We start from the raw sequence: 26,910 nt of genomic DNA on the forward strand, positions 1-26,910 counted from the left end.
ATCCTACCCCGCTCCCACCCCCTCCCACTCTGGGCAGACAGAGGATAAACAAGTGAACAGTACCCACCAAGTCTGCCTGGCCATCCTTACCCACCTGAATCCCCACCTGGTGCCCACCACCACTCCTGAGGGGAAAAGAGTCAATAAGTTAACCCTGGGGACAGAGTTGGATTCTGCCTGCTGGCTAGATATGGGGGTTGGAAATAGGGGAAATTAATGTGGCTGTATGTAATCAGATCACAACTAAGACAAGAAGGGAATTGTGTGGACCCTCAGGCTACATGGCATAGCAGTCATGTGGGAACTGCATTTATGTTTTTATTGTTGGAGTGTCTTTCATTTTTTGTTTTTTTTGGTACTGGAAATCAAACTCAGGGTCTGGCACTTACCAGGAAGCTGCTGTGCTGTTGCTGAGCTACATTCCCAGCCCCTACTATTGGACTGTTTGATCTGGGGTTTTTTTGTTAACTTTTCTTTTTCTTTTCTTTTTGCTTTGATTTAGTTGTTATGTTTTCTTTCTCTCTCCTCTTCTACCTATTTATTTTCTTTAATTATAGCTTCTATAGCAATACTATTTTCTTACTTTTCACTTGTTTCTCTTTTAAATTCTTTTCAAATTTCCCCCCTGTATTCTGATTTCTCTCACTCATTCCCCTCTCTTTTTGTTTTTGTTTTGGTACCGGGGATTGAACCCGGACTTCCAACCCGGGACTTTGCGCTTTTGAGGCAGGCGGTGGAACCACTGAGCTAAATCCCCGGGCACCCCCCTCTTGTATTAACCTCCTGTCCTCTCTATTATTCTTGCTTTTCTGTATTTTACCTAGCCCCTTGTTTTCCCTTGCCTCTTCTCCACTTTACATATCAACAGGTTCTGACAACCTCACAGATTTCCTCAATCCCAAATTACACCTCCCTTCTCCTATACCCCATCCCCGCCTCCACAAAGACCTCACACTTACCTGGGCATGGTGGCTCACACCTGCAATCTCAACACTCAGAAGGCTGAGGCAGAAAGTTCTCAAGTTAGAGACAAACTTAGCTCTGCAGCCAATCCTGTCTAAAAAAAAGTGAAAAGAAGAAGGCTAACCAGCTGTCACCTGACGCACATCCAGATTTGGCATCAGCGAGAGCTCAGACCCTCAGCTTCACAGAGGAAGGAGGCTGTCTGCTCACAAACTGAATGCTGGGAGAGCTCTGGGTTGTGTTGTGCCTGAGAACAACAGGGTGTTGATTGAGATGACCGGGGGGTGGGGGGGTGGGTGGAGGCTGGGACTGGTTGAGCAACAGATAGCAAGCCTGACCTTGAGGCTAACTGTGAAATCATACAAGCTGTGTAAATCCGGAGGACTGGCTCCCAGAACCTGGTACCTCTAAAGCCCACCATTGTGCATGTTCATGCCAGAAGTGAGATTACTGAAACTTCTCATGCCACTTAGCTGCACCCACCAGTAAAAGGACAGCACCAGTGGGAGACTAGCAAGGATCTCTAAACAAATGAACTGATGTAGGAAGCAGAGGCTCTTCCTGCTGAGAGAGGCACCAGCAGAACTGGAGGAAGTTGAAAAACGGTGCCTCTGCTAGAAGGGCATCTCTGTGTTTCTTTCAGCGCCCTGCAGCTCAATTTTGACAATGAGAAAGTGAGGCTGGTAAAAGAAAAAAACATTTTATATATATATATATATATATATATATATATATATATATATGCGCTGTACATTAAACTTGCAGCACAGCTCTGGACACACAGTCACTTTGGCTCCTGTCATAGCCACCCTTACCACATGTTCTAGTTGCAGATCAAAAGAGTTGCAACCTCCTGAGAGCCCATTGCACTCACTCTTTAACAAATGTCATTTGTATGCTTGCTATGTGCTGCTATTATGGCACCAGGTGCCAGAACAGAGTGACGCTGTCATTGTTGAGTTTGATTCCAAATGCAGATTGCTTAGAAAAGGAGGAAGAAGAAGGAAAGATCCCAGCAGAAGCTCATCCAGATACAATGGAGAGGCTTCCCCATGTTCCTGTCTGTACAGAAGCTAAGCCACCAAAAAGGTTTAGATTTAGCAGAGTTCTTCATGATCTGTCCCAAATAACTGAATATCAGGGGATCCCACTCTCAGAACCATCCTTGAGGGCCTTGCTGGAAACAGCTCCACCTCCCCAAGTCCCTCTAATTTTCCCTCCATCCCCAACTAAAGGACACAGCACAAACACAGGCATGATACAATGGCCCACACATATAATCCTCCCATTCTGGAATCAAAGGCAGAGGATCAAAAGATCAAGCAGAGGGCCGGGGATTTAGCTCAGTGGTTCTGCTGCCTGCCTCGAAAGTGCAAGGTCCCAAGTCCGATCCCTGGTACCAAAAGCAACACCAACAACAACAAAGATCAAGCAGAGTCTGTACAACTTAGCCACTGACAACTGCCAAGATATATCCTGGTGACCACAAAAACCAACACCAAAAGCAGAAGGAGGAAGTAAGTGCCACCATTAAAGAGCGCAAGTTCTTCCAGAAGGCCCCCCAAGACATACTTCTCTGCACAGGCATAGTCTAGAAGGGGCCAGACAGCACCCCCAGAGAACTGATGGTCAATTATTATCTCCCCTCATCCTGCAAGACTACATCCACAGAGCAGGGAGGGTGAGCACATTGGGAGATATGTGCAGGCTACCATCAGGGTTAGGGTTAGGTAGGGTTAGCTTTGTCACCCACCCCTGGGACACTTGTCCTGGTTCAGAATATTGAACTGTCACCTTGTCAAAGAGACAGCCATTTAAATCTAGCATCCTCAGTGAGAGAGCTTTGGCCTCAGCAAGCCTGACTTAGGCTGCCTTAAGTGAGGTGCAGAGCAGGGCCTGTCTCCATGACCTGGCAGGGCAAGCACCCTTGTCAGTAGGAGGCCTTGGGCCACACTGTCACCTCCCTGGAGGCCTGGTGAGGTGCTTGTGGATTTGAATGAGAAGCTGCCAGCCACTGTTGGAGAGAGGTCTCTGATGTGACGCGTGGAAACTAAAGTGCAGTTTGGATTTTGACTTTGGATCATGTCATGACTTCTAACATATTTAAATGATCTTTGCATAAACTCACTTTGAAATAATTACCTTTAGGCAGAATTCAGTGGATTGTGAGGTCTGAGGATTCACACTCAAAACTAACATATGAGCCAGGTGTGGTGGCGCACACCTATAATCCCAGCACCCTGTAAGCTGAGGCAGGAGAATCACTGCTAGTTGGAGGCCAGCCTGGACTACATAGTGAGTTCAAAGCCAGCCTGGAATATATGGTGAGATCCTGTCTCAAAAAAAACAAAAAACAAAACAGAAAACTGGACCCTTAACATGAACAACATGAAGCCCTACTGCTGTACAGAATTCCTCTCTTCTACCTGTTGACCTTGGGGAAGCCCCTGAACCTCTTAGCTTTTTTGAGATCTCATTTATAAAAACATTAAGGTTCTAGGAATATATGTTTGGAGGAGAAGAAGGTCAAGAAAAGCCCATCTTTCCTTTTATCCTCACCTCCCAGAATGTCTTTACATTTGTCCAATTCTCATTTCTGCTTTAGGCTCACCTTCAGGGAGCCTTCCCGGAACCCTCAATCTACCCAAACCTCTACTCTCCAACTGCTGAGTGCTGATGGTCAAACTGAGAAATCTGTGTCTTTGATGCTTCCATCTCCACCTCAGCAAAAGCCAGAGCATGGAAGCTAGCATCCAAGTGACCATGTGGAGATTCTTTAATAGTCACCTCAGGCAATCCCAGAGATGAGAAGCCAGCATTCCAGAGGACTCTAAAGACCTCAAGCTATGGCAGAATGTAACCAAAACACAGGTTGCTCTAGTCCCAAAATTTATTGAACAATGGGGAATAAGACCCAGCAATAAACTGGTGGGTGAGCCACTCTGTGAGAGGACAAACATTGGATGGCCTAAGAGAGCTAATGCTTCCACTTCAGCGACTGCCACTGCTCACCACTGGAGACACAACCTGAGCCATTCTGCCTGAGCCTTCCTCTGACAGGAGCCCCCTTCCCTGTCACCTGACTATGGGAAAGAAGACTCAGAAACCGGGATTTCCAAAAAGACACTGCTTTGAACATTCAGGGCTTGAGCTCACCTAGAAGAGTAGAGCTCCTCTGCTCATCCCTCTGAAGTCCTTTCTTATGCAAAAGAAACACTGTCCTCTCTGCAAACTGAGGAGTTGGGCATGGTGGTTCATGCCTGTGATTCCAGCACTCAGGAGGCTGAGTCAGGAAGATCATTGTGAGTTCAAGGCCAGCATACTCTGATCTACCCACAGACTGCTAACCTCAGTCATACAAACACCAGCACAAACCAGGAGGGTCTGGCCTTCCTCAAACTGGAAAAAGTAAGCAGTCTACACAGACAGCCTCCTTCCTGGGCTCTCAAGAGGGAGAATAAAGAGCCCAAAGGATACCTGCTACCTGGAGCAGGAGTAGAATGGAGAAAATCAAGGAACCCCATCCTAAGATCCAACCTTTTCTTTCCAGCCCTTTCTGGCCCCAGTGGAATTCCTACTACTCAATAAAATGATTATAACATTGGAAATTCAGCTTGTCCAAGGCCAATCCTCAAACTTACCCTTTCCCTTGAATTAGCATGGAAGACCTGCTCTTCTGAAGCTTTTTCCCTTCCAAAGGGGTCATTCTGTCCAGTTTCTAACAGTGTAACTCCTAAAATAATGCCTAGGGAACTTAGGGTAACTCCCAGGCCAGTCCTTAAGGAAATGGAGAACCTCGGCCTAGAGGGGGTAGCTCAGCAGTACAGCATGTGTTTAGCACTGGCGATGTTCATCCAGGTTTGGCAGCAGCGAGAGCCCAGCTGCTCAGCTTCACAGGGTAAGACAGCTTGTGGGAGCCATGAAACTAGGCCAAGGAGGGAGGCTGTGTGCACACAAACCAAATGCCAAGAGGACTCTGGGGTGCAGTGTGTCTGTGAACAGCATGCTGTTGCTTGAGGTGAGTGGACCAGCACAAGGCACAGCAATGGCAGGTCTGACCTTGAGGCTAACTGAAATCACTGGTCCCATGTAGACGCTGGGGGAAGGCTGGCTCCTGGAACCCAGTAGCCCACCCTTCTGCATGTTTATGCCATCAAGTGTGACCAATGATCAATGAAGTCTTGTCCTGCCACCTCCCTGCACACCCCAGAAAAGAGCCAGCACTGATGGGTGGCCAGCAAAGGATGTCTATTCAAACAGATGGTTGGAAGGAAGTGGGGGCCCTTCCTGGCAAAAGGGACAGAAGCAAGAAGTGGAGGGATTCTGTCAACCACCATCTGTCTTGGCCAGTAGAGTTTCACTGTTGTCATTCACCTGCCCTTCAGCATACTTTTCTCAGCTACAAAGTGAAGCCGTAAAAATTCTCCCTGGTTGGGCCGGGGATTTAGCTCAGTGGTTCTGGCGCCTGCCTTGTAAGCACAAGGTCCTGAGTTCGATCCCCAGTACCAAAAAAGAAAAAGAAAAATTCTCCCTGGTGGGCAGGATTGAATGGGCTAAAACATGTTAAACTGGTAGCACAACTCTAGGCACACAATCACTTGCTGCTGTTCACATACTCGCCCTTACTACCTGCTCTTGCCCCCATGAGGGAGAGGAGGCAGCAGCCTCCTGAGCACAAGGGCATTCAGTCTCTAACAAATGTCATTTATGTGCTTGGTATGTGTCTTAGTTACTTTTCTTGTTGCTGAGACAAAATACCCAACACCCAAAGTTAAAGGAAGAAACGTTTATTTAGCTCACAGTTTGTAGAGGTTTCAGTCCATAATCGGCTGGCCCCAAGGCAGAGTGGATGGCAGACAGGCATTGCAGAGGAGAAACAGTCCATGGTGGGCAGATGGTAGCAAAGCAACAAGGGGCCTTAACAGCATCTTTCTGCCCCTTTTATCTAGACTACTTAGGATGGGTGGCACTCACACCCTTAGTCTAATTCCCTTGATCCTTGCATTGCACCATCAATCAATCTCAGCGTCACACACTCTAGATCCAGCCACCACTGAAAAAGCCTCACCTATGACTGCATGAGGCTTTGGCAGGGACATCTAGTCACAAGCCGTAACAGTGTGCAACAAGGTGTGGTCCCAGGTGTCAGAATAGAGTTATGGTGGCCATGCAGCATATATTTCCCACTCAGCAGTGGGAAACTAGTATAGACTACTTAGAGGAGAAAGAAAAAGAGGGAGAGTTCCCAGCAAAACCTGATGTGGAGGGATCAGAGGGGCTTCCTCGTATCCCTGTTCGTAGAGAAGGTCAGTCACCAAAAAGGGCATGGATTTCACACAATTTCTATGACCTTTCATTGTCTGAGCAACTGAGAGTCACAATTTGAAGGAGGGCCTCTGAGTACCCACAACACCCTTGAGCATTTTAAGGAAATAGCTCCTCCATCAAAGGCTTCTCTCATTTTCCCTCCACCCCAACTGCACTACCTTGTGGACACAGTAGAAAGGCAGGTGTGGAAGGCATACCTGTAATCTCAGCACTCTGGAGGCTGAGACAGGAAGATCACAATCTAAAGCCTAGTATGGGCAACTAAGCAACTGGACAACTGGCCTGGATAAAGACAAAATCCAACAGCTAACACCGCAGGGACAAATGCCAGTTTTCATGAGAGAAGTTATCTTCAACTAACTGCTTCCAGAAGGGCTTGGGAGACATATTCTCTGTACAGACATAGGGCCTGGAGCACACATGAGGAGCTAGTTGTCAATTATGGTTTCCCCCTGACCCTGCAAGATAACATCCACAGAATTGGGAGGTTTGGCCATGCAAGAAGATGCCAGACACTGTCAGCAGCTTCCTGACCCATCCCTGGGACGTAAGCTGGTTCAGAAGACTGAACTGACAGCACAGGGAAGGGGAAGGCTTTCAGGACTAGCATCCTAATGAAAGACCCTTTGCCACAGAAAAAACTGGAATAAACATGGTGCTCCAGCGAGGCTCTTTCTCAGGGTCCTGGGTGGGTGAGCACCGGTGTGAGTAGGAGGTGTTTGGCTGCCCTATCGCCTCCCTGACAGTTTGGTGAGCTGCTTCTGGCTTTGAAAAAAAAAAAAAACTGCTGCTGTCCAGAATTGGAGGGAGTCACATGAAAACTAAAGAGGACTTTGTATTTTGACTTAGAATGATGTCGTGATTTCTAATAATAAATCATCTTTTCTTGGACTCACTTCATAATCATTACCCTGATGTAGGATTCAGAGATTATAAAGACTCATACTCCATTTGCCTTTTTTTTTTTTTCAGTGCTAGGATGGAACCCAGGGCTTCAAGCAAGCCAAACACTCTACCACTGAGCTCTATCCCCAACCCAATTGTTTGCCTTTTTTACAGGTAGGGAATGAAATTATGTCATTTTGTATTATGTCATTTTGCAGGAATGTGATTTGAATTTCATGTTGCAATGAGCTTGTCACTCCCACCATGTAAAGTCACCTCATTTACCTTGCACCACCTTGAACCTCCTCCCCAGAGTCTGTCACTTTCATATGTCATGGCCTTGTGCTCACATTAGTATCATCCACAGTACTGGAGCCCACAATGAACAACAGGAAGCACTGCTGTTGAGCAGAACTTTTCACTGCCTGTGTGACCTTGGGCAGGCACTTTAACCTCTTAGCTCTTTTGAACACTTTAGTTGTTATGAACATGAAGATTCTCAATGTATAGTTGTTGCAGAACCTCAAGAGCCTGTCTTTATTCTTTTCCAATGAAACGTCTTTCATCAGCAAATATTCAAATCTCACTTATGCTTCAGAACTACTCCGAGGAGCCTTCCTTAATCACCTAATCCACCCAAATTTCTGCCTGTTAAACTGTTAAAGGCTCAGGATCAGAGCCAGGCAACTTTATCTTAGTTTCATCTTGATATTTTGTTACTGGGTGGAGTAAGGACTGGCATTATTTTCCAGGTTCTTATTCAGTTCCATGAATTGGTCAGAACAATTGATGAATTTGAAAGATTATTGTTTATTTTAGGGCAGAAATAGGAAAAGGAAAAGAAGCACAAAATAAATGCTCAAGGAGGGCCAGGCATGGTGGCGCATGGCACACCATACAGCTGCATGCCTGCAATCCTAGCACTTGGGAGGCTGAAGCAGAAGGATTCTCACAAGTTTGAGGCCAGCCTGAACTACATAGTGAGACCCTGTCTCCAAAAAGAAAAAAACTATGCTCAAGGAGAAAAGAGTGCTTTGAAGGAAAAAGAGAGGATATATCCTACAAGCAGAACAGACAACTGCAAGAACAAGAGGGCAATTACTGACATCTTTTTATATCTTCTTTGATAGTTGATCCAGTGGTCCCATTTGATCTCATGCTAGAAGACTGGCATCAGGTGCTAGGCTTGGCTTGTTCTCATGTCAGAAGATTGATATCAGGCACCAGGGATCGGCTTGATCTCACGTCAGGCTCGGGAGCTGCTGCTCTGCACCGTGGTTAAAAGACTCTTCAATTGGCAGGTAATGCCCAATTGCTCCAGCCATGTGGCCATGCCCTAGTCTTCTACTTCACTGTGGCCCATTTTAGAATTTGCATACTCTTTTCCTGCTGTGGCCCCTGAGGCTGTGTCCATCCACAGGTGTGCCCCACGAGAAGTGGCTACTTGACAAGGGCAGGGAGGCCAAACAGGAAGAGCCAGGCCTTCTCTCTGTTCTCCTCCACCAAACACTGAAGCCTGAAGCCTGCCCGTGGCTTCACAAATTCCGTATGTGTCCCAGTATGTAGTGATGACATCACAGGCCCCCTGGTTTCCATGTCAGGGAATCTACTGAAACATGGAGAAACTTCCCTATCAGTTTTCTATTCAACACCAGTCTGTTTGGTTGCTTGGAAGAGAATGTCTGACTGCATCTTCTACCTCCAGGCTAACTTGTTAACTGTCCCTTGGGAGAGCAGTGCAGCAGATAAGCCTAGGCCAGGCATCTCTACACAAGGTCTTGGTGTACACACATCAGTGGCCATCACAACTTCCTTTTGTCCCTTCCCCTATACCTCCAAACTTCCCCAGTCATGAGCAGGACCAGAGCCTAGTGCCAACTCAGGGACCCAGATGGTTTCCTGCACAATGCGTAGTCTAGGAACATGTCATCTCTGACCAAGCATTTAGAAAGGCCCAAGCCCTATCAATTTCTCCTTCCCCTTCGGGCTACTAGATGCTTTCATTACATCTGGGCACAGTGGATGTGTTTATAATCCATTTATTCACTAGGCTTTGAGGTGGGAGGACCTCTTTAGCCCATGAGTTCGAAACTACACTAAGCAAGAAATTAAGACCCCATCTCCAAAAGCAATAAATAAATAAATAAAGATGCTTTATTCAGACCCTGTCTTGATTAGACTCTCAGCAAAAGCCAAGTGTATTTCATTGTCAAGTGATAAGGGAAGAGTTTGATGAAGAGCCTCTCATGAACCTCACTTTGACACTCAGGCATCTTTACCTTGCCTGAGACACACACATGGGCTCCCCAGACACATCCCAGACTGAGCTGCTGAGGACTGGGGCAAGGGTGGTGTCATACAGCTGGGACAGAAAAGCCTCCAGAGAGATAAAGTGCTACTGAGACTGGAGATCTGAGGAAAGAGCATCCCAGGAAATTGGCTTGGTTTGAGAAGGCATGTTAAACCTAATCTATGTACCCAAAGATTGAGGGGGTCCTTTTCCAATTATTTTCAGGTTCTCTTATTCTCTGTAGGAATGGGGATAGCTGATCTGGGGTTTGGTTTTTTTGTTTTGTTTTAGTTTTTGTTGTTGTTGTTGTTTTACTGCTGTTGGTTCCATGGAAGCCAAAGAGTTACTACAGCATAAGTCCCTTTAAGGGGACTATGGAAGTGATGGCCAAGTCTATGTTTGGGATGCCCAGTAGTATCCCAGTAGGCCTCATCCAGGAAGACACATGAGAGAGAAAGAGAGAGGTCCTGGCAGCACCGTGTATAAAGGCGGAGTGACTGATCAGCTCTAGTTTTCTTCCTAGCAGCAGTGCTGCCCACAGCTCCTCCTATGCCTGCTTACAACCATGTCCTTAGAATGTAGAGAAAGCCAGGCGGGCTGGCATGGAGAGACCTACTGCCTAATTGGCAGCTACCAGGCTTATGGGGGTGCTTCCATCACCACCCCAGCTAAGGCCAGAGAAGAGAACCCAGCATCCAGGCAGCTCCCAAGAGACCTTGATGGTAGAATATAACCAACACACCTAGGATGCCCTAGCCCCCAAATTTGCCACTTGAACAACAGTGACAAGACTCCATCAATACCTTGCTGGCTGAGGCACTCTGTCGAGAGGATGGGCATTGAACAGCCTAAGTCCTGAGACACCTAATGTCTCTTCTCCTTTGACCTCCACTGCCTGCCAATGGAGATGGAACCTAGGCCATTCTTTCTGAGCCATCCTCGTCCAGGAGTCCACATTCTGGCCAACTGCCTATGGGAAAGGAGCCTCAGAAACTGTGTCTCCTAGGACACAAGTCAACATGCAAACCAATCTCAGGACAAAGGTTCTAAGGCTGTGGATCCAGGCAAATTACCAGAACATATGGTCTCCATAAACAGCTCAGATAAACGTATCACGCCTGTCAGACACATGTGACTTTGCTCTGGGCACCTTGTGTGCTGGATCCTCTCTACTGCCTGAAATCAAGCAATGCCTGGCTGCAAGAGGATCTCAGCAGTACAGATGGGACTCAAGTCACCAGTTATCTCCCTCAAAGAGCAGCCCAGGACTGATGGACAGACAGGCTGGCCAGGGTGAGGAACAAAGGGTGGACATTGCAGAGAAGGTTGGGTGGAAGCAGGGGATGGAGATGCATTAGTGGTTATTGCAATTCTCCTAGCAAGACGAACATTTTCTTCCTTTGGAGGAAGAAAAATGTGCTATTTGTCATTTCAGAATGGGTGGCCTTCAGCTTTGTGATTGGAGGACATGTGTCTATGGAGGCCATCTATCTTCTGGCTTGAAAGACCGTTGTTTTCTTGGGAATTTGACCATGTCCATTATTGTGGGAGAAGATCCAGAGCTACACTCTAAAAGGGCATGGGCAGCATGAGACTCCAGGGCTGAGGACCCCAAATGGAGATGATCACCATCTGGGCAATTCCAATTAGCAAGTAAGCTCCCACCTCCACCCACCCCTGCACTCTGAGCATGAGAGGTGGCCTGTGCACCCATAACTCAACCTGACTTTTACTTTCTGCATATTTTTGCAATGTATTGGACATTAGCAGGGGTGGGTCAGTTCTGCCACTGCATTAACCTTGGTCCTATTTCTTCCACTGCCTCATCTGCAGATCTTGTTTTGTGTCAACATTGTATAGGTGAGGAATTGGAGAGACTCACCCCTTCTTGGTGGTAAGATTTCCTGTCCTGCCCCTGACTTAATAGCCCCACCAGTTGGAGCTTGAGGGTTTAACATGTGCCAAGTTCCTGCGGTGGGAGGCAGTTAGTTTAGAGGGCAAGCTGTTTGTGCTATTTAATAAGATTGGAGAGGCTGGTGGGAGCGACTCTTCAGCAGCTGAAAGCCAAAGAAAAGAATTGGTATATCCCAAGAGCAATGAGAAATCAAATAAACAACTTCAGGTAAGAAAATGACCCTGTTTCTGGCTTTGGTGCTGGAGATGGAACCCAGGGCCTTGAACATGCTAAGCATGCACCCTACCACTGAGTTACATCTCCACCTCTGATACAAAATTTTTTTTTTTTTGGTACCAGGGATCGAACTCGGGTCCTTGCACTTGCAAGGCAGGTGACAGAACCACTGAGCTAAATCCCTGGCCCTGATACAAATTTTTAAAAAGAGGTATACATACAGCCAGGCTTGGTGGAGCACACCTGTAATCCCAGCACTCTAAGAGGCTGAAGCAGGAGAATTGCAAGTTTAGCCCAGCATGGGCAACTTAACAAGACCCTGCCTCAAAAAATGGTGTGAGAGGGTGTTTGTCCATGTGGGAATATAACTCTGTGTGAAGGCCCTGAATTCAATCCCTAGTACCACTAAAAGAAAGCGGGGGGGGGGGGGCTTCTCTGTGGGGAAAGGTTACTGGGGATGAGCCAGAAGGAACAGAGAGGAGACACAAGAGATGTTTTAAGGTTGAGCCAGCAGAAATTGGAAATGCCATGATGGGGAGCAGGGTGCGGAATGAGGAGGTATTGGAGACAACACTTAGGGTCAGATCTGGAGTGAGGCCCTGAGGTTCTCTGCCTCTACCTTGCTTCCAAACCTGCCCACTGCCAGCATGTTGTAGCCTCTGCCCTCAGACTATGAGATGGGGAAGGAAGCCTAAGACAAGACTTCATTAATGTAATCCTTTTCCCTGTAAATGGTAGGGCACATTTCCCTGTAAATGGCGAGGTTAAGGACAGATAATCCACCTTGTTGGCTAAAACCTGCTTACCACTTTGGCATGAGTGTTTAGATGCCCCTGAGTCTGGGTATGTTTGATTTCTATGATTGGTTTTGTATGGTTACCTCAAGGCCAATGTTTGACTGAAGTTGGATGTTATGGAAAATTATATTTTGCCACTAATCATTTTGTGGTTTTTTTTCTTATGGCACTGGGAATTGAACGCAAGGCTTCACTCATACTAGACAAGAACTCTACCACTGACTTACATCCCCAGTCCTTTTAACTTTGTGTGTGTGTGTGTGTGTGTGTGTGGTACCAGGCATCGAACTCAGGACCTTGAGCTTGCCAGGCAGGTGGGTGTGGTGCCAATGAGCTATATCCCCAGTCAGCTCTTTTAACTTGATTTTGAGATAGAGTCTCTATGTTGCTCAGGCTGGCCTTGAACTTGCAATTCTCCTGCCTCAGCCTCCCAAGAAGCTGGGATTACCAGCATGTACCACCACACACAGCTTACAACTAATCTTCTACAGAGACAGTGACTCAGCATAGCCCATCTCTCTATCAGGCTAGAGTTTTCCCCAAGTCCTGAGATATCAGACATTCAGGCCCTGAAGAAAAGCTTAAAAACCTCAAAAAAACAAAAACTAAATTCTCCCACCGACTCCTCTATCAACAGCTACTATTTGTTTATTCCTGTCTATCTCTTCCCTGTTCCTTGTACCCCCAATTCCTGCAGGCTATCAGGAGTGGAACAGACATGCTGTTTACCCCCAAACCCACATCTTTAACCTAGAAACTAGCAAATCCAAGAATTTCTCCTCCTTCTTGTCACTCAGAAGCATAAGACAGGGTGCGAGTTGCTGACCAGTTGTGCAAAGGAAGAGAGCCAGGTCTACGTTGGAGTGCAAAACCACCCAGGGCTGGGACACAGCCTGGTGTCATCTGAAGTGGATTCCTAGGGCACTCACTCTCTGCAGTACCTACTTAAAGAATCCTCCAACTGCAGTAGGCAAGGAGTTGACCCACCTCTAGCACAGTTCTGTTGATTTGCCTTCCTCCTGGAGAGCAGGTACTAGGCAATAACAAATGCACAGTTCCTAAATACATCCAAGCTGGGAATCCTTCCTTCTGAGGAGCTTGGAACCTCCAGTCTCTTTGGAAATGTTTGCTCATTTCCTTTTTAGAGGGTCTTCTTGAATCTCCAAGTCCTCATGCACTGCTCTTGCAGCATCAGGATTCAGAGCAGAATCTTGAGAAGCTGAGAGGCAAGAACAGGAAATAGGAACAAGTCTGAGGATGAGTGAGTTTGGGCACTGCTCCCAAAGCCTCTTGGTGGCAATTCAACAAAGAGTGTGTGTGCCCATGTATGTGGGCGTGTGTGCCTGTGTTGGAGAGGGTTCCTGGAGGAAGCTGGGGGGGGGGGGCTGGAAAAGGGGTGGGGCCTACCAGAAAAGGAAGGGAACCAAACCCTTGGAGTTACTGTAAGAGCTAAAGCCACAAGATCCACAAGATAAGGCAGGGGTAGTTACAGAACCCTGGGTCCAAGCCTTTCCTTAAGAACCATACTTCTGACCTGGCTTCCACACTAAGGTAGGAACAATCTGGCCGTCAGGTCAGCCTGCAGCCCTTGGAGGAAGGTGCTGGGGTGGGGGCTCTGCTGCATTGGAAATTACTTCCTTTCCATCTACCCAAATAGCTGCCAGAGTTCCTGCTCTACTAAGTGAGGGTTCCCTGGCCCTCTCCAGACACTCCCTCAGTTCTCATCCCCACTGTTCCTTCATGAGAGTCCGAGGCAGGTAGAGCGTCTTCTGAGATGGAAGCCCTTTCCTGAGGCTGATGTGGAATCATGGGGAGGGTCCCCCTGACAGTCCCCAGGGGGAGTCTCCAGTCCTGGGTGGAGTCCCCAGAGGATGGACATGTGGCCATGATAAAACAGAGAATCGTCAGGGTCTGAGGGTCCTTTCCTGAATCCAAAGTCCAGGAGGTTAACTTCCTCTTTCCAGAAAATGTCTCCTCCCACCCTACCTGACAGTACAGAAAAATCCAGAGCTTAGAGAACTGTGGTCACAGAGACACATGTGGCCCTCAAAGAGGCTAGGGCAGGCTGCAGGAACCCGGGGACATGAAGTGGTCTGGAAAGAACCCAGGGCCCGAGGCCATGCTGTGGGAGAAACACCCTTGGTGCTCTCTTGGAAAACAAACCCTAAAGGCAGCTGGAGAGCCACCTGGTTCGCCCTCCAACCCACCTCAGCAGTGGAGAGGATGACAGTGGGAGGGGCGAAGGGAGCCCACCAAGTGCTCCGTTGGCCCACCCAGCCTGAGGGGGAGCCTTTAGGAGGAGGGGCACGAGGGCCGTGGTGCCCCCTGGCGACGGCTGTGCGACTTTGCAACACTCTGCGTGGTGGTCGCAGGGTCCCGTTGTGGGACTGTATGATTCCAAATTCAATTACTCCCCTAGCCTCTGTTGTGTTTAAAAATTAATGGTTAAAATGTGGTTGTTAGTTCTGGGATAGTAGATAAAATCTGTAGCAAAACAAAGTTCCTAAGTAAATTACTCAACCCCTTGTTTGTCCAGAGAACGAATGTTCCCGGACCCACCGTCGATAGAACAATCCATCAAGGTGTCTGCTGACCACCAGTACGTGACGGTCGACCACTAACCTTTGTTCCTTTTTTTGTACATCTACATGTTAACCTCCCCCTCAACCGCCTATAAAACAGCCTCGGACTCTGAGCCAGTTGCCTCTCTTAGCTATTTTGCTTTGGGAGTGCCGTCTGGCCAGACTAATAAAGGTCTGTTTTATTTTCCAACTTGTCCGGTGTGTTCCTTCCCGGGTGTTCATCGCTGCAGTCAGCTCCTCAGAGCGTTTGGTAAGGCCCTTGGTCTTACACCGTGACATCAATCTCTCTTTCAAGGCAGCACTGCTGGATGGCTTGAATTAAAGGTTGGAACTCCATTGTCGTCTTCTGCCCCTCCCAGGTTCTCACAACCGTCACTCCTGTCCGACGCCTCGTTCCTGTACAACATGGAGCCCATGGGCCTTGAGGGTCCCTGAGCGCTCTGCCAGTGGCCTCTGCTGGGTTCCCTAGCGCTGCTGCTACAGCCGGTAACCTGTGCCCAAGCCACACCGGGCACCCTCAGCACCACGACCACACCAGACACCACTGGCTCTGAGACCACACTTCCAGGGTCCTGGGGCTACGAGAACGTGCTCAGGCCCTGATGCGGGACTTCCCACTGGTGGGTGTGTAGGTGTCATGTGGGGACAAATGGGGGTTCCAATGGGCAGAAGAGGGTTCCAAGCATGCAGGGCTATCATGTAAGACCGAGGGCCTTACCAAACGCTCCGAGGAGCTGACTGCAGCGAAGAACACCCGGGGATCCCAGCGGGGCCTAGGGGCCTCCAAAATGTAAGACCGAGGGCCTTACCAAACGCTCCGAGGAGCTGACTGCAGCGAAGAACACCCGGGAAGGAACACACTGAACATGTTGGAAAGTAAAACAGACCTTAGTCTGGCCAGACGGCACTCCCAAAGCAAAGTAGCTTAGAGAGGCGACTAGCCCAGAGTCCGAGGCTCTTTTTATAGGGGGTTGCAGGGGAAGTTAACAGGCGAAATTTACAGAAGAGGAACAAAGGTTAGTGGTCAGCTGACACGTACTGATGCTCAGCAGATGTTTGTAGATTGTTCTATAGATAGCGGTGTCCGGAACATCAGTTTCGAACAAAGAGTTGAGTAATTTACTTTGGGACCTTATGGCTGATACAGATCTTATCTAGTGTCCCTGAACTAACAAGCATCTTTATCTATTTACTCACATTTACAGTTGGGGCTAGGGGAGTTTTATGATTACAGAGTTATGCAGTCCCACAATCAAGGAGGCTCTTTCACACTACCCTCGGATGCCCCGTCTCCCATTATCCACAGGTACCCTTCCCCAGCTCTAGTGCTGCCTCTCCAGTGGGAACCCTCCCAGCCCTGGCCTCAGGGCATCTCAGTATAGTCTGGGTGACAGTGTGGAGTGGGGGTCCCCGGGGATGTGTCTTGCCAGACCTGGAAGCCTAAAAGGGCCCGCCCACTTGTCCTTGACCTTGACCCTGCCTTAACATCCTTCCAGCCACAAAGACCTGCCCTTGGTCCTGAGGCAATTTTACCAGGATTCACTACAGAATGTCAACCTTCGCAATTTCAGCCATGGCCAGACCAGCCTAGACAAGCTTAGAGATGGCCTCGTGGGTGCTCAGGTACTACAGGGACACAGAGGGTGACTGTGGTTAGCCACAGGGAACTCACTTACCATAATAATGACCCGAAAAGATGCTGGACCAGCGAGGGCTACAGCCAGCTGGCTTGGTGGGCAGGACAGTACTATAGAACCAGCAATGCATTACATGTGGCCTCCAGGCCCACTGGGTGCTGTGGCAGCTGTGGAGGCCCCAGGAATTCCAAAATAGCCCCTGCCAGGCCAACCCCTGACTTTCCCCCCAGTTCTGGTCAGCCTACGTCCCATGTCAGACCCAGAACTGGGATGCTGTGCACCTCACCCTGGAGCAGATAGACCTCATCTGCCGCATGTGTGCCTCCTACTCTGAGCGGGAGCTGGTGACCTCAGCTGAAGGTAAGTGGATTGATGAGGGGTGTTAGGGACTTGATTGAGCTACTCTGGCTCCTGAAAGTAATCGCCTAAACTTCTTGTCCCCAGCTCTGAACAGCACCCAGAAATTGGCCTGCCTCATTGGTGTGGAGGGTAGCCACTCGCTGGACAGTAGCCTCTCCATCCTGCATACCTTCTATGTGCTGGGAGTGCGCTACCTCATGCTTACACACACCTGCAACACACCCTGGTGAGCAAGTGCAGATGGTGTGCACCCACCAGGGCAGAGATCTGTCCAAGATCATACCATGGGCCCAGACAAAGCTTTAACTTTAGAATCTGGCACTGCTGGGGATTTAGCTCAGTGATTCTGCTGCCTGCCTCACAAGCGAAAGGTCCTGAGTGTGAGCCCCAGTACCAAAAAAAAAAAAAAAAGGGGATCTGGCACTGACCCTGGAATGGGAAGGAGGGCTGGTATTCTGGGGTTCACAGGGCAACACTGGATCCCAACAGTACCCTCCCTCTGTGAGGCATAGCTCACCTTGCTTTTGCCCTATGGGCTGCAAGGAGGGCTTGATAGGACCTGTAGGCCAGAACTGATCATCAAGCTCCCTAGCCATTCTGCAGGGCAGAGAGCTCATCTAAGGACACGCACCTCTTCTACAACAATGTCAGTGGGCTGACCAGCTTTGGGGAGGTAAGGACCCTGCTTCATACTCCACCCCACAAAAATGCTCATGCTCCACCTCTCCCTGCAGATGTCTGCATATGCATCCCTGACACCCTCCTCCCAACCTGTCCCTGCAGAAGGTGGTAACAGAAATGAATTGCCTGGGCATGATGGTAGACTTGTCTCATGTTTCTGATCCTGTGGCCCGGAGGGCCTTGGAAGTGTCACAGGCACCTGTGATCTCCTCAAACTCAGCTGTCCAAGGTATGTGCAACAACACTCGGAATGTTCCTGATGACATCCTGCAGCTTCTGGTGAGAAACTGCCCAGCCTCAGAACCTAAAGCAAGAGTTTCAAACTTGAGCTCCTGTTCCCTTGACTTCCTCAGACCCCCAGCTAAACATCTTCTGCCCCACAAACCCACAGTGCTGAACCCTTGAATCCAGTGGGTGTAAGGAGGTGGTTCTAGATGATAAATATTTCTCTACCTCTCAAACCCAAAGCCAAACACCTCCAACCTGGCCTGAGACTCCCCTATTCACACAAACTCAGAAAGGTGAAATATCTCCTGGCTTCCAAAATCAGGGCTCACATGGCTCTGGGGGTAGGCAAGGACCCAAGATGAGTGTTCATTTGACTATTCCTGCAGGAGAAGAACGGTGGCATTGTGATAGTGTCCTTGTCTGTAGGGGTGCTGCAGTGCAACCTGTTAGCCAATGTGTCCACTGTAGCAGGTGAGCCCTCGTGCTCTCTGAACAGCTCTGATTTGGACCTGAAGCTTTGGTGGGGGGGTCTCGGCACAGCTCCAGGAGTCTGACCAAAAATCTCATGATGGACAGACATTACAGAGCACCTTGGTGTTATGTAGAACCAGAGCCACAGAGTCCACATCGCCACGCTGATGGGGATGGGAAAGGAGCCCGATATAGAGCTGAGTGCTGACCCCGTGTGCCCCCTAGGGGGCTACCAAAGCACCCTACCTCCGCCTTAGGTCTCTGGAGTCTGTCAGCTGCACTTTTTATCCCTCTTTCGTCTTCCACACAACTGGAAAGAGGCCCTACTAAGTTCCCAAAGAGACTGAAGGCAGGGTGAATCTGGAGGGGAAATGACCCCAATGGCTGTCATTCTAAATGGGCTCACTCCAGACTTGAAGTCCAGTCTAGAGCTAGCTGGGATCAGTTAAAGACAAACCTCAGAGACTTCAGATAGCCACACAAGGCATGGGCAATGAAGGAACTGGCCTGCTGGGTACAAGCAGAGTCCAGATTGAGGGCACCCCTGTCCAAGAAACCCCATACTACTCTCCATCTCCCAGATCACTTTGACCACATCAAAGCAGTTATCGGGTCCAAATTCATCGGGATTGGTGGAGATTATGATGGCACCAGCCAGTGAGTACTGCCCTGTGGCTTATCTGGGGCTGCTTTGAAGGCACCACCCACCCTACCATGGTCCTCATAGCCTTTAGACCTTAGCCACCCAGCATCTCCCATTCTCAGGGTCTGTTTCCTCCAATCTCCTGTCTGCCTTCAGCCCAGTCTCCCTACTCTAAGGCATCATATTTAGCCAAGCCACCAGACAACTCATCTGCCCAGTCCATGCACCCAGCCCAGCCCCAGCAGATTGTCAACAATGTCTGGTGTAAGCTGACCATCTTCTCTGCCCAGTTCTGAAGATGGAGGGGAGGTGCATTCAGCGGAAGGTATAGATCTTAAAAGTGCAGTTCAGTGACTTTTGGCAAATATTCAAGGAGGTTTTGGAGCCTCCTCTGAAGGGTGCAGAGCAGGGGCAAATCACTTGCTGTCTCCAAGTCTCCAGTTCACACATCTGACGGGGGCTGGAGTACAAACCACCAGGACACACAGGGCTGGGACTCTGAGTTGGGATCAGGGTACCAACTCAGAGAACCATCTGCTGGTGGCCACACAGGTTCCCTGAGGGGCTGGAGGATGTGTCCACATACCCTGTGCTGATAGAGGAGCTGCTGAGTCGGGGCTGGAGTGAGGAGGAGCTTCAAGGTGTGCTTTGAGGAAACCTGCTTCGGGTCTTCAGGCGAGTGGAGCAGGTACGCTGGGCTGGGCAAGAGAGTGGTGCAGGGGTTTGAGTGGGTGCATCAGGGGGCTCTGGCAGAACCACTGACCACCAAGTGCTACCTCTAGGTTGGGGAGGAAAACAAGTGGCAAAGCCCACTGGAGGATAAGGTCCCAGAGGAACAGCTGGACAGGGGTTGCCGCTCTATCCTCCCACATCAGCATCAGAGACCACAACTGGTTCCAAACCAGACTCCAACCAAAAGCCCATCACATCTAGCGCCTATGTTATCTCACAGGTGGTCATCCTCAAAATCTTCCCCCAGCCTGGTCTCAGGCCTCACAGTGGTTACCATTTTCTGACCCAGTTAGCCCTGCCAGATGTCACTTTGGCAGCCTTGGACAGCCCACAAAGGTCCCTCCTTGTGCAGATACAAACATTTCCTGGAAATAAATGTTTTGGACATGGAAGCAGGTGCGATTGTCTTTTTCTGTGGTGCAGTCTGGCGGTACAGGCTCCTGGTGCTGGTGGCCAGCGGGAGACCTGGCATTTCAGCCACCAGTTGTTCAGGAGGGCCTGTTGGCATAGGCCTGAGGCAACCCCAGGGGCTGGGCACAGCACTGGATGAAGACAGTGGGTGACCTGGCTATAGGAGGGGCCCTGCCTGGAAGTCCCCTGAGTGACTCATCTCAGTCCCATGCTGAGTCACTGACTGCCACTAGGGGCGGCCCAGGGATCCTGTCTGCAGCATGAATGGCCTTCATTCCTCTTGAGACAGAGCCCAGGGACTTCCTCTCCAAAAGGTACAAGCTACTTAGGAATCCACCCCATCTTACCCACAAGTCCTTACAGTAACTAGTAGCAAATACAGTAATAATAGCTAATTGTAAGGGCTAATACTGATAATGACAGTTTATAATAACATATGAAGCTAATAGATAATGGCTAATAAGAATAAGTTTATATTTAATGGTTAGTAATGGTCTCTGCAAGCCTTGTGACAGAGCAATTTCATCTTGCATATACATCCAACGGGAATGTACACATATGTTCCCCAAAAGGCATATGAAATCAGATTGATAGCAGCACTATTCGTAATGACCCCAACTCTGCTCTTCAGAATCAAACTTTAAAGACTCAAAGATTATCTTAAAAGAAAACTTTTTTGGGGGCCGGGGATTTAGCTCAGTGGTTCTGGTGCCTGCCTTGCAAGCGCAAGGTCCCGAATTCAATCCCTGGTACCAAAAAAAAAAAGAAAAGAAAAGAAAACTTTTTTTAAAAAATCACAACTTGAGGAGGAAAATAAAAACAATAGCTGAATTCACAACAGAAATAATGGAAGCCCACATTTAACCAAATGAATGAAAGTAACTACCAATGTTGAATTCTGTGTAAGAAAACAGTCTTCAAAATAAAGGAAAAGCCAGATATAGTCATGCATGCCTGTGATCCCAGCACTCAGAAGGCTGAGGCAGGAGGATCACTGTGAGTTTGAGGCCAGCCTGAACTACATAGCAAGACCCTGTCTCAAGAACAAAAACAAAAACAAAAAAAATTAATTATTTTTTAGATGAAGGAAAATAGTAGTGGTGCTCACCTATAATCCCAGTGCTCTGGGAGGCGGAGACAGGAGGACCAAAAGTTTTAGGCCAGCCTGGGCAACTTAGCCATCTAGAGAGACTGTGTCTCAAAAAAGATGAGGATTGGGGCGGGGATTTAGCTCAGTGGTTCCACCACCTGCCCCGCAAGCACAAGGATCCGAGTTCGATCCCTGGTAACAAAAAAAAAGATGGGGATCAGAGCCGGGGATTTATCTCAGTGGCACCACACCTGCCTTGCATGCACAAGGTCCTAAGTTTGAGCCCTAGTACCAAAAAAAAAAAAAATGGTGGGGATGTAGGTCACTCAATGTGAAGACTCTAGGTTCAATCCTCAATACTGGGGAAAAAAAAGGAAAATAAATATATTTTCTGATCAACAAAAGCAGAGAAAAATTAGAAATGCCAAAATGGGGCCAGGGATTTAGCTCAGTGGTGCCTTGCCATCCTTGTAAGTTCAAGGTCCCGAGTTAGATCCCCAGTACCACAAAAAAAAAAAAAAAAAATATATATATATATATATATATATATATATATATAATCAAGAATTCTTTTAATGTTAGGCCATTTCAGCATTTCTTTTTTTTTTTTCTTCCGGCTTTTTTTTTTTTTTGGTACCAGGGATTGAACTAGGGACCTTAGTCTTGTGAGGCAGGTGCTGGAACCACTGAGCTAAATCCCCAGCCCTAAAATAGTTCTTGAAAAGCACATATCAAATAGAAATTAAAATTATTAATTTCATTTTGTTTTGTTTTTTGCAACAGGATCTCACTATATAGTTCAGGCTGGCCTTCAACACACTATGTAGCCCAGGCTGGCCTCGAACTCACAGTGATCCTCCTGCCTCAGCCTCCTGAGTGCTAGGATTACAAATGTGCACTACTACAACCACCTCTAACTTCATATTTAAAATAGAGATATGTTTATTAAAACAAAGTGTATTCAGATTTTGAATTGTTAACCTGACAAAAGAAATTTTTTGAATACAGCTAGTTTGTCAAAAGCAGCCACTGACTTGGCTCTTAAATTTTCTGAAATTTTAGGTCTTATGGAAATATCATCTGAAATAGCTTTAATTAAACACACAGTATCAATTTTTATACTATAAAATTGTGTTTGAATTTTTTTTTCCGGCAGTACTGGGGAATGAACCCAGTGCCTTTGCATTGAGCTATATCCCCAGCCCTTTTTATTTTGCGACAGTATTTTTTTTTTTTTGGTACCAGGGATCCAACTTGGGACCTTGCACTTGTGAGGCAGGCAGCAGAACCACTGAGCTAAATCCCTGGCCCCTTATTTATTTATTTTTGAGACAGTGTCTTGCAGTGGTTTAATTGCTCAGGCGGGGCTTGAACTTGCCTCCTTCCTCAGCCTCTCGGACCTCAAAGATTACAGATGTACACCACAGCACCTATCATGTGTTTAGATCTTCTAAACTTGATTCATGAATTTTTGTTTGTTTGTTTGTTTTTTGGTACGGGGATCGAACTTGGGTCCTTGTGCTTTCGAGGCAGGTGGCAGAACCACTGAGCTAAATCCCCTGCCCTTGATTCATGAATTTTGTTTTGTAGAATCTTATCCAAATTTGGAAATGGCCTTGAGAAAATTTTTAACTATACCAGTTACATTGGCATTCTTTAAAAGAAGTTTCAGTAAATGGAAATTATTTTAAAATAATTAAGGGGTTGGAAATGCAGCTCAGTGGTAGAGTGCTAGCTTAGCATTCACAAGGCCTTTGGTTCCATCCCCAGCACCAACAAAAAAATAAAATTAAAAATTACTTAAGATCCCTACAGTACTTGGAATGCCAGGCATGGTGACACAAGTCTGTAATTCCAGCACTCAGGAAGCTGAGGCAGGAGGATCACCAAGAGTTCAAGACCAGTCTGGGATACACAGTGCATTCAAGATCCATCTGAACTACATAGTAAGACCCTCTCTCAAAAAAATAAAGAAAGAAAAAGAAATGATCACCACTTGGAGCCAGGAACAATGGGGCATACCTGTAATCCCAGAACTGAGGGAGGGTGAGGCAGGAGGCTCACAAATTGGAGTCCCACTTGGGCAACTTAACAAGACCTGTCTCCAAAAATTATAAGGACTGTGGATGTATCTCTGTAGTAGCACATGCCTGGGTTCCATCCTCAGTCTGAAAAAAAAAAAAAAAAGATGATCAACTGATCAAGAGAAATTGTCATACATATAATCTATCAATAGAAAATGACATAGCTGGGCATTGTGGCGCACACTTGTAATCTCAACACTAGTGAGGCTGAGACAGAAGGATCACTGCAAGTTCAAGGCCTGCCTGGGGCCACATAGCGAGTTCAAGGCCAGCCTGAACTACATAGTGAGACCTGTTTTAACAAAACAAAACAAAACAAAAATGAAATAAGCAAAGAAGTAGGTTTTGAAAAGACTGTTGATGAGTTTTCTTCCATTGAAGTGAGGAAAGTAAAATTACAAGTTCTGATTTGAAAATAAGTGGAATTTGTAAATGTAAAATGGAACGCCTAAAAGTAGGCTTTAATATGTCTGCTTTACAGTTCTTTAATTTTTTAAAACAAATTTTAGGGCCAGGGATTTAGTTCAGTTGTTCCGCCGCCTGCCTCACAAGCACAAGGACCCGAGTTCAATCCCCAGTACCAAAAAATAAATTTTTTTTAATGTTCTACAAATTTTAACCATTAAAAAATGCATTAAAACTAGGCATGGTGGCACATACTTGTAATCCCAGAACTGAGGCTGGGGCAGGAGACTCTAGAGTTCAAAGGCTGCCAAGGCTAAATAGCAAATTTGAGACCAGTTTGGACTATGTAGAAATTTGTCTTAAAAAATAAAAATATATTAAGGAGGCAGGGAATATACCTCAGAGAGCGCTTGCCTGGCTTACATGAGGCTCTGGCTTCAAGCCCCAACACTACATTTAAAAAGTTAAAAATCGGGCTGGGCTGGGCCAGGGATTTAGCTCAGTGGTTTCAGCACCTGCTGTGCAAGCACAAGGACCCAAGTTTGATCCCCAGTACCAAAAATAAATAAATAAAATTAAAATAAAAAATAAAAAAGTTAAAAATCAGACCAGGGATTTAGCTCAGTGGCACCGTGCTTGTCTTGCAAGCTTGAGATCCCTGAGTTCGATCCTCCATAACAAAATAAAAAAGTTAAACATTGAGCTGGGCTGGGGACTGTAGCTCAGCGGCACAGCACCTGCCTGACAAGGGTGAGGCCCTGAGTTCGACTCCTGGTACCAAAAAAAGTTAAAAATTAAAAACAGAAAATACAGGGCCCGGGATTTAGCTCAGTGATTCGGCCGCCTGCCTTGCAAGTGCAAGGACCAGAGTTTGATCCCTGGTACCAAAAAAAAAAAGAAAAAATCAACTCTTCTACTATACACCAGCCCTCTTCAATATCTTGCTTATGCTCTGATAGGATCAAGAGGTTTTGTCTTTTGTTGGGGTTTTTTGTTTGTTTGTTTGGTGGTGCTACGGGTTGAAGCCAGGGCCCAGGCACATTAGGGAGGGCCTCAGGCACTTTAGGTAAGCACCTACTACTGAGCTATATACCCCACACCTATATTGCCAAACTTTTTATCAGCAGGAATGTACCTAGCCAACTACAACCAGAATTTGGTGGAGGTGGTATTCACGATTAGACCTACGGCCTTCACATTGAGCTACATCCTCAGTCTTTTTTTTTTTTTTTCAATTCTGAGACAATGTCTCTCTAAATTGCTAAATTTCCCAAGCTGAGCTCAAACCTGTGATCCCCTTGCCTCAGTTTCCCAGAGGGCTGGGATTATAGGCATGTGCCACCATGCCCAGCTAGCATAACCAGACATTTCAAACTTTGTTTGTATATTAATTTCATAACATTTTAACAATTAGTTGTAAATATTATGCTCTTCCCTTCACCTAAGTCTAATATGGGAAACAGTTTTATATACAATGCTTTTGAACTTGTTTTTTTTTTCAGTACTGGGGATTTCATCCAGGAGTGCTCTACCACCGAGGTACATCCTTGGCCCTTTTTATTTTTTATTTTCAAAGAGTTTGCTAAATTTCCCAGGCTGGCCTCAAACTTGCCATCCTCCTGCCTCAGCCTCTTCAGTAGCTGGGATTACAGGCAGGGACTGCCACATCTGGCTGCTTTTGTAGTTTTGATAAACTATTAGCAAAGTTGTCATTCATTATGTTGTTCAAAGTCACTTAAATGAAGATCTCTAGAGCCACTGTGTGATAGACCAGAAAAATATCTGGCCTCCCAAGAAAAGCTGAAGCTGGAGGCAGCTGGGTTAGACTTGGTCATTAACCCCACGGCACAAAAAAGGCCCAGAGAGGGACAGAAAGCAATGTTCAGAAAAGGCGAAGGCCCTTCTCAAGATGTCTGAAAGGGGGAGGTGTACTTTTTAGGGAGCCCATGTAGAAAAGAGGACACAGGGCTGGGGATTTAGTTCAGCAGCACAGTGCCTCCCTGGCAAGCTTAAGGTCCTGAATTCGATCCCTGGTACCAAAAAAAAAAAAAAAAAGGACACAGATAACTGCAGAAAGGGGAACAATTCAGATTTAGTTTGAATTTTTAGCCCTTCTTAGCTTGGCACAACCTGGTCCAGATCCAGGAGGCTCAAATGCCACCCAGACACAGTTCTGAGGTTGCTTTCCCCTGCACCAGGGCTTTTCCAACAAGAAATGGAGAAATTATATTATGCAGGCTGCTAGCCAGCCTAGAAACCCTCTCTTTTTTTTCTTAAGGATTTTTGTCCTCCTCTTTTGCTCAGTACCAAGGGCCCTAACCTGACCTTGTCCCACCACTTTATGATTTGGAGGACCTCCTCCAGGACAACACAGCTGTCCTTTTCCTGGGCTGCTGGCCAACTTGTCCAGCTTTCTCTTGTTTACTTGTCCTTGCTGTACCTCCTACTTCACTGTGATTACAGATGTAACCCCCACGCCAGCCTTAAATTACATATTCATTTTCACAACCTATAGAGAATTTTTTTTGGTCAGTCAAAACATACAGATCTACACCGGGCATGATGGCACACACCTGTAATCCCAGCTCTCCAGAAGCAGGAGGAGTGCTGTGAGTTCGAGGCCAGCCTGGGCTACATAGTGAGTTTAAGGTCAGCCTGAACTACATAGCGAGACCCTGTCTCCAAAAAAAAGTACAGATCTAGATTTAAAAGAATATTTTTAAAAATTTTTAAAAATAAATAAATAAATAAATAAAATAAAAAATAAATTAAAGAATATAGATGGATACATACACATACATGCATATGTAGGGAGGAGAGAGAGAGAGAGAGAGAGAGAGAGAGAGAGAGAGAGAGAGAGAGAGAGATAAGAATTCACTCTTCCAAATCAGCGTTTTGGATTTAATGGATTATTTGATCGTTTGGGGGCAGGGCACATCCGGGTAGCTAAACCCCACTAGGGCCTGGCTAATGCATGAGATCAGGAAGATTCTTGCATTCCTACCCCTACCTGACTGGCCTCCTCGCACCGTGGCACGCGAAGTCAGGAGCAGAGGCACGTGCAAGGAGAAGGGTAGGAGCGGAGGGAGCCCACCACGCGACACCGCCAGGCCGATGGGGGCGCCCTCCTAGCTGAGGACTTTAAGGGCCGTGGTGCCCTCTGGCGGTTACACTGCGCAGCGTGAAGGATCC

General features: G+C 47.2%; 1 protein-coding gene and 1 long non-coding RNA gene across 2 annotated transcripts; one reads left to right on the top strand and one right to left on the bottom strand.

The window, feature by feature from the left end:
• Positions 1-5,681: 5,681 nt before the first annotated feature.
• Positions 5,682-26,909, bottom strand: LOC110348784 (uncharacterized). The gene is made up of 4 exons (XR_002394326.2): positions 26,729-26,909; positions 23,252-23,397; positions 19,583-19,694; positions 5,682-13,613 (listed from the first exon to the last, which is right to left on the bottom strand). It is a non-coding gene; the product is annotated as an uncharacterized LOC110348784 (long non-coding RNA).
• Positions 16,475-20,088, top strand: LOC101699075 (dipeptidase 2). The gene is given in 9 exon segments (XM_021256826.2): positions 16,475-16,599; positions 16,844-16,973; positions 17,058-17,199; positions 17,577-17,646; positions 17,757-17,933; positions 18,269-18,353; positions 18,935-19,010; positions 19,549-19,684; positions 19,779-20,088. Coding segments are annotated over 8 exon segments (966 nt in total). The 5' UTR covers positions 16,475-16,599; positions 16,844-16,927; the 3' UTR covers positions 20,013-20,088.
• Position 26,910: the final 1 nt, after the last annotated feature.

This window comes from Heterocephalus glaber, unplaced genomic scaffold, assembly GCF_053883595.1.
Source record: "Heterocephalus glaber isolate CG9 unplaced genomic scaffold, H.glaber_assembly_v1.0 deba00000071, whole genome shotgun sequence".
Lineage (NCBI taxonomy): Eukaryota > Metazoa > Chordata > Mammalia > Rodentia > Bathyergidae > Heterocephalus > Heterocephalus glaber.